This window comes from Gigantopelta aegis, chromosome 14 (assembly GCF_016097555.1).
Source record: "Gigantopelta aegis isolate Gae_Host chromosome 14, Gae_host_genome, whole genome shotgun sequence".
In the NCBI taxonomy this organism is placed as follows: domain Eukaryota; kingdom Metazoa; phylum Mollusca; class Gastropoda; order Neomphalida; family Peltospiridae; genus Gigantopelta; species Gigantopelta aegis.
The window spans coordinates 36,398,034-36,406,270 of record NC_054712.1 but is presented as its reverse complement, the minus strand read 5'-3'; the positions used below and the strand labels follow the sequence as shown (position 1 = coordinate 36,406,270).

The 8,237-nt window shown below is 32.5% G+C and overlaps 1 protein-coding gene across 1 annotated transcript; it reads left to right on the top strand.

Annotated features, from left to right (window-relative positions):
* Positions 1-394: 394 nt before the first annotated feature.
* LOC121388853 (alpha-protein kinase vwkA-like) lies at positions 395-3,467 on the top strand. Its single transcript, XM_041520369.1, has one exon. The coding sequence runs from the start codon at positions 2,373-2,375 to the stop codon at positions 3,279-3,281; it is 909 nt and encodes a 302-aa protein (XP_041376303.1). The 5' UTR covers positions 395-2,372; the 3' UTR covers positions 3,282-3,467.
* Positions 3,468-8,237: the final 4,770 nt, after the last annotated feature.

Below are 8,237 nucleotides of genomic sequence, written 5' to 3'. Positions count from 1 at the left end.
TTGACTAAATAACTAACTAAATAAATAAAATGCATTAACTAACTAAACTAGCACCGCATAGTTATAACCTACAGTAAATAAATAAATAAAATACATTAACAAACTAACTAAATAACTAAATAAATAACTAAACAGAAAGACAGAGATACAGATCGATATATATATATGAATGGGCGGATGGACGGACAGAGCCAGAGGAAATGATCGATAACATGAGACAGACAGAGAGACAGACATAAATAAAGAGACGGAGCGAGGGGTGGAGAGTGGGGGAGCATATAGGATGTACATGTTGGTCTCGTTAGTCAACAAGGAAATACTTCAATTGCGCCCTCTTAATACAAAACCAGCGCCACGTAGTTACAACCGACAGTTACACAAGTGTTTAGCTGTAATAAGAGATATACACCGCATTACACGTCATCGAATGTTTGGAAAGTTTGGGTGGAAAGTTTTGAGGTATTGCTACAAAACTAAGATCATGGTTCGAGGAAGGACAGATATGAACTAGAGGGTTCAAATGTTGGGATTTATCTTCAAAGAAAAGAAAAGTAAAAGAAAATACCACGACTGAGATTTAAACCCATTTGTTTCATGTGATCCGTAAGTTACATATGCGATATCTGTTAAAGCATGTTTAACAAAATAATACTTTAAAAGTTAAATTAAAAACAATATTAATAATTTAAAAAAAAGAGAACAGCTATTAATATTTTATAAAAGGAAGGAAGGGAATGTTTTATTTAACGACGCACTCAACACATTTTTATAAAAGAAGATTCACACAAATTTGGCCTATTCTACAAAATGACGTTTGACAGATATCGGCGATTCTGAAGCATTGACAACAATTCGACTTTTAACCAGATGGACGTGGCAAATCATAACAACTGGAAAGTCATAACAAGTGATGGAAAGGCGAGACTGCGACCGAACATCACAAAAGAACATATTAAGCTTGGTGTGAAGATGAATATAAAATTGTAATTGTACGTAAGTGTTGCCAGAAGCCAACGGACACTGCTGTTATCTGTTGTGTTGGAACATCCTCAGAACGCAGTTGACAAGTATTCGTGGATATAATTCATTGTTGTTGCCGAAACACATTTGTTGTGGATCATATTCCTTTGTTTTGTTCTTCAAGAAATGATGGAACATTTTTAAAACAGAAACAATAGGCTTATTCCTTTTTTGTTTTCTTGTTCAATAAAGGATGGAACATTTTTAAAACAGAAAACAATAAGCTATTCCATTGTTTTCTTATTCTAAAAAGGATGGACATTTTTTAAAAAGAAAACTATAAGCTATTCCATTGTTTTCTTATTCTAAAAAGGATGGACATTTTTTAAAAAGAAAACTATAAGCTATTCCATTGTTTTCTTATTCTAAACAGGATGGACATTTTTAAAACAGAAAACAATAAGTTATTCCATTGTTTTCTTATTCTAAAAAGGATGGACATTTTTTTGAAACAGAAAACTATAAGCTATTCCATTGTTTTCTTATTCTAAAAAGGATGGACTTTTTTTGAAACAGAAAATAATAAGCTATTCCTTTGTTTTCTTATTCAATGAAGGATGGACATTTTTAAAACAAAAAACAATAAGCTTTTCAATGTTTTCTTTTTCTATGAAGGATGGAACATGTTTTAAACAGAAAACAATAAACTTTACCATATTACTCTGCAATATAAAATAACATTTTATTGTGAGTTATTAAAACGGAACTATTTTGTTAAACGTTTGGAACTGACCAAAACAAACAATTGCATGATAATAGCAGTGGGTGTCACGTCTTGTTTTTACGCTTACATGAGTACTTTAATTTTATAAGCACTATAAGGTTAAGTAGTGGATAATTTTATTTATATGTGTTCATATAAAACAACACATCCCATGATATAAGAACTATAGTATATCTTAAACAATATACGTAATGATCCGTGTTTAAAAAGAACGTGTCTTCGTATATGCTAAGAACTAGATATAAACCTTGGAAAATCAAGTTTAGTTTTTACAAATATATGAATGGATAAAACTTTCCTTGGATAAAATAACTGAATCGTAAACAGTGGACATCATTTTTTTAATTTTTACGCAAACATTGATAAAACTTTCCTAGTTAAAATTATCATGTCTTAAACTGTGGACACCAAGTTTTCTTTTTCTCCTTTTTTGTGAATATATGGATAAAACTTTCAATGATAAAATAACTACATTTGCAACCATGGACACGTTACAATTTGCTTCCCACTTGTGTCTGGATAGAAACACACGTTTTGACTTTGTGTGTTTCTAATGCTAAAAGACCTACATTTTAAGCAGTGAACTGTGCACTACCACATGCTCTAAGGTTAGATAGAATTTTTCGTTATGGATTCTGAAACCCTCACTTCAAGTCCAGACGCGGACGGAAACGGGTACTGGGCGAGTTTTGCCATGTCCAGCTTCTCAAAAGGTGAGAACATGAATGCTCACGAAGGAATCCTGATCGGAAAGGGGCCCCGGACCGGGGAGAAAGCCATTGTGAAAGCATTCAAACACCAGACTGGCACCGAGGAACTGTGCGATCTGGAAATACTGAAGTGCTCAACAGCTGAGAAATTAGCAAACGTGTTTAATGCGAAATTTCGAAGACATCAGAGGATTGCTTTCTGCAAGCCCATGAAAGCGCTGATGGATCGGGTTGCGTTTTTCAGCTTTTTTTCTTTGGATAGGAAAAAACTGTCTAAAACGGAATGGGTTCTGATTACGAAAAACATGAGTAAAGATCTCCACCGGTGGATCTCCAAGAGAGGAACACCTTGTCGTCACATCTCAAATACCATGCAAGCGTTTGTGCACTTCTGCTATGACTATACCGGCGGCGATTTGGTTCTGTGTGACTTCAAAGGAATCGAGGATGGATTGGGATTTGAATTGAACACGCCGACGATTCACTCTCAGGACGGTCGGTTTGGGGAGTTCGACCAGGGCAGTGTTGGGGTGGTGAAGGTGTTTGACAGACATACGTGCAATGACATTTGTAGGAATATGCTGGTGCCAAATCTAAATCCGCGAGGCGGATTCCAATCGGTGCCGGTTGATATTCCTGTAGTGCCAAGCGCCCCCTACGATCCATGTCTTGGGTGGGACCCCTCCTCGCCTATGATTAGCTACCCCATGCCTATAGCTCCCCCTCCTTACGAGCTCCACCCAACATTTACATTTCCACATTCTGGAAACTCAACGCAAGTACTGAACAGTTCACAAGCGATGGCTTATGGTATAGGACAGAAGTGATCTTTGCTTTGTATGTATATATATAATATAATCCGTTTGCGTCAAAAAGTAACAGATAAAATGTAATGCAACGCTATAATGAATAAAGTAAAAATTCATATAACAAAATATTATTAAAGGGACATTCCCGAGTTTGTTGCATTGTAAGATGTTTCCGACTAAAAGTAGTGTCGGAAATAGAATAAAAATGATTTTCGTCAATTATTTCTTTCATATTAAACTGACAAGTAAATATTTTCTAAATACCTATTTAATGATACTCTACCTAATTTAGCATTTACTTGTTTGGGCTCTCATTGATGTACAAGGTGGTGTTTACTCTTGAAATTAAAATAAAGATGTCAGTAAACAGGAGATTTATGACCTTTATTGGAATAGACTATAACACATTTTGATCGATATGTGTCAATTTCATTTACCCTGAAACAAACTTTTAATTTAAAACTGCAAGATAACTGATTATTTTGAATTGCAGCATAAAGTATTAATTTTGACCAGCATATTTAATAAATATAAATTCAATATACATACAGTAGAAATTTACACAACCTTGCAACCACTTAAAGGTGCTATATCAGAAGTTATATGTGAACATCTGTTTGTGATAAAGATTCTCCAATAAAAATGTAATTTCTACTAGTAGATAAAATCATTTCCTATAATAATTTATGGGCATACAGTTAAAGGTATAGTCTTAAAATGTTAAACCAAATTTAATAAAAACATGATTTGCAATAGCTGTCATTATGCAACTTTGAGATAGCACCTTTAATACCGGAAAATTTATCAGAAACTCAAAATGGTTCATGACAGTTTTGTTCAAATGTTATTTATAAATGTCTACAAATATTTAGTTTTGGAGAGGAATAGGGGTAAACCATCATCAGAAACGGTCCCTCGCATATTGTAACAGCAATGAAATTAACATATGTTGACCAAAATGTGTTATAGTCTATTCCAATAAAGTGCACAAATCACCTGTTTACTGACATCTTTCTTTTAATTCAAGAGTAAACACCACCTTGTACATCAATGAGAGCCAAAACAAGTAAATGCTAAATTAGGTAGACTATAATTAAATAGATATTTACAAAGTATGTACTTGTCTGTTTAATATGTAATAAATAATCGACGAAAATCATTTTTATTCTATTTCCGACAGCACTATAATAAAATATTTCTACGATTAAACTTACATATTAAATATATTTTCTTGTTTAGAATATCAGTGTCTGAATATTCAATGTGTTTCTGGTCGTCTTAATATTTGTAAGAAGCCCAAACTTGATTTTGTCTTCAAATAATTTCGTACATTCGAAAATATCTTTTTTTAGGAAATAAAATGAAATTTAACGTAGTACAAATATTATAACGATCAGAAACACTTTTAATATACAGCTACTAATATTTTATGCAGAAAAACATATTACTGTAAACCGTGAAAAAAATGCGTGCGTATAAATTTCGCGTCGTTCGCGTCCATCCTTATGTCGCGAAATTAATACGCACGCACTATTTTCCAGTTTTAAGTGTGCTTAAAGTAATTTGTTTTGTTTTGAAATATTTTATTGAGAATAAAATTCACAAAAAGATTCACTCAACAGGCACAGCCTATACACGAGCTCTCCTTGATGGCGACTAATCGTTAATTGTTTTATGTAACTTCAATCGATGGCAACTAATCGTTTATTGTTTTATCTACCAAAGGCCATTCCGCATACCGTCGGACCATGTGCAAGACATGATCACAAGCCTTGGTTTGATAATGATGTTAAAAATTTTTACTATGATTATATAAATGCTCTAAAATGTTTCAACAAGGAAAAATCGACCGACAATCATACAAGTTTACGAGATAAGAAAAAGAGTTATAAATTATTGGAACGGAAACGACACAGGAAATATATTAGTACTGAAGGAAGTATGTTGGATCAACTAAAACGAAATAATCCTAGGTAATTTTATGCTAAGTTTTCTAAACGTAGAAATCATAACAGCCTTTTACCTTTGAATACTTTTTATGAACATTTTAAATCATTAGCTTTTAGTGGTGACATAGAAGGCCCAGATGTTATAAATATTGACTCTTTTGACAACATTGATCAACCTGTGTTTGAAGAACTGGACAAAGATATCACTATTACGGAAATTGAAAACGCTATAGGCAAATTGAAACGATCTAACGCACATGGTCCTGATTTTCTTATTAACGAATATTTTATCGAATACAAATGCTATTTTCTCCCTATATTACATAAGATGTTTAATTGTATTTTAGCTACTGGTTATTTTCCTAAAGGATGGTCTTCAGCTATAATTGTCCCTATCCTTAAGAAAGCTGACATATCTGATCCTAACAATTATCGTGCTATTAGTTTAGTTAGTAACCTAGGTAAATTATTTATTCATATTTTAAATGAAAGACTGCTTTCATGGTCTTCGGCAAATGATATTATCTCTGATGCACAATTCGGATTCCAGCCAAGAAGAGGAACCGTTGATGCCATATTCTCATTACATGCTATTATTACAAAAACTTTGTCTTCGAAAAAGAGGTTATATTGTGCATTTGTTGATTTTAAAAAGGCTTTTGACTCTATTGATCGTCAAAAATTACTTCATAAACTCATTAAGGCTGGTGTCAAAGGAAAACTTTTAACTGTTATTTATTCACTGTATCTCAATGTGCGTAGTTGTATAACATTAATGGTTATATATCAGATTATGTTGCCAACAATTTGGGTTTAATGCAAGGCGAAGTGTTATCACCTATTTTATTTTCCTTGTTTATTAATGATTTAGAAGTTACTTTTATGGAAAACGGTTGTTTACCATATGAATGTAAAGATATTACTCTATTTTTATTGTTGTATGCAGATGACTTGGTGATATTTTCTGAGCCTGTTGATGGTTTACAGCAAATGTTGGACTGCTTATATGAATATTCAAACCAATGGGGTATGGAAGTTAACTTAGAAAAGTCAAAAGTAATGATTTTTAGAAATGCTGGAAAAATTAAAAATGGGGAAAAGTGGTTTTATAACCATAAAGTTTTAGAAATAGTTGATAAATTCCCCTATTTGGGTTTCATTTTGCATTACAATAACAAGTTCACAGTTGCTGAAAAACATCTAGCAGATCAAGGAAAAAAAGCAACGTTTGCATTGTGTTCCAATACAAAATCTTTATACTTAAATATTGAAACTTTGATATCATTGTTCGACTGTTATATCACTACTATTATCTGTTATGCCTCTGAAGTTTGGGGTTTCCACAAAGGGAACACAATAGAAAAGCTTCACCTCGATTTTTGTAAAAGATTACTAGGTGTAAAATTATCCACTAATAATTCCCTGATATATGCTGAACTGGGTCGTGTACCATTACGAGTCAATAGAATATTCAGTATGATAAAGTATTGGTACAAAATTTTAAATACTGATAATTGCATTATTAAAAATTATTACTTACATCTATATGATTGTGTTGAGGTTCAAAATGAAACAAATTGGGCTTATTATGTCAAATATGAACTGACTAGGTTAGGTTTTGGAGAGTTATGGCTAAATCAACATATTGATTCTAAACACTTACCTGTCATTAAGCAAAGATTGCTAGATCAAGCACAACAGGTAATTAGAGGTCAGATCCATGACTCTCCAAAAAGTTTTTATTATAGATATTTCATTGATGGTAACATATATGGTTTGCAATACTACCTTAGTAAATACCTTCCTGTACATTTTAGAAAACATATTACTAAATACCGCCTATCAGCCCATAGTCTAGCCATTGAAACTAGCAGATATCACAATATTGATAAATCAGAAAGAAAATGTTTTAAATGTGCTGATGAAATTGAAGATGAATATCATTTTATATTGGTTTGTCCATTATATAACAATTTAAGAATTTCACTTATTAAGCCATATTATTATTTAATAGTTTTTTTATGCACTCTCCACAGCTCGTATAATATAATTATATCAATTTATGTACATCACCACTGTTTACCTGTATGTATATATCATTATTCTGTACTGGTGAGCTTTGAGCTCAAAGTCAATAAAGAAATTGAATTGAATTGGGTGTTAACAGTTAACAACTGAAGCTGTGAGTTGTGATTCTAATACAGGTGACATGCGTAGGGCCTAATCCCCTCTATAGACTCTGTACCAGGCACAATTGCTTGATGTAGGATAACAGAATATTGATTTACAGACAGCAACTTTATAACAATTACAGTGAGCTGTCTTTATCCACTTTTGTTTTTGAGCTGTCAACGGTCGTTTGCGAAATTTACACGTCGCGAACATGCGCTAAGGTATACATTCGCGAAAAAAACACGTCGCAATATTAATACGGTTTACTGTAATTACAGTCGTCAAAAAGTCTCTGTTAGTCAATAACATCTTAAAAATTGCAGCAAACTCGGGAATGTCCCTTTAAGTTTTAAACCGATTTCAACTGCAATACAATTGCTATGTAAATAAAATATTTCTTAACAATTTACCATGAAATTATATACATTAAATGTAATGTTTAATACAGGCGTGCAAACAAAATTATAGGACAGTCAATGCATGCATTGTCACTGAAGTAATCGATAATGCAGCTCACAGGTAGAAATGTGCTTGCTTTACCTGGCTGTTCCATTAGTTGAGTTCATACCTGAATACAAAATATAAGAAGATTTAACCAATGCAATTTGATAGTAATTTGTAAAGAAACCTTTTTTTAAATTTACATTTAAATTTTGTTTTATTTGAGTTGGTATGGGTTTAAAACGTAATAATATGTAAAAAAAATTATGAATTTTAACTTTATTCATTATAAAAGTTAAATGCCAAGTTATCGGTTCCCTTTTGACGCAAACGGATTATACACGAAGTAGGGGTTCAAAACGTTTCAACGATGTATGACATCATATATTGTGGGTTGTTTCAAAACTGATTC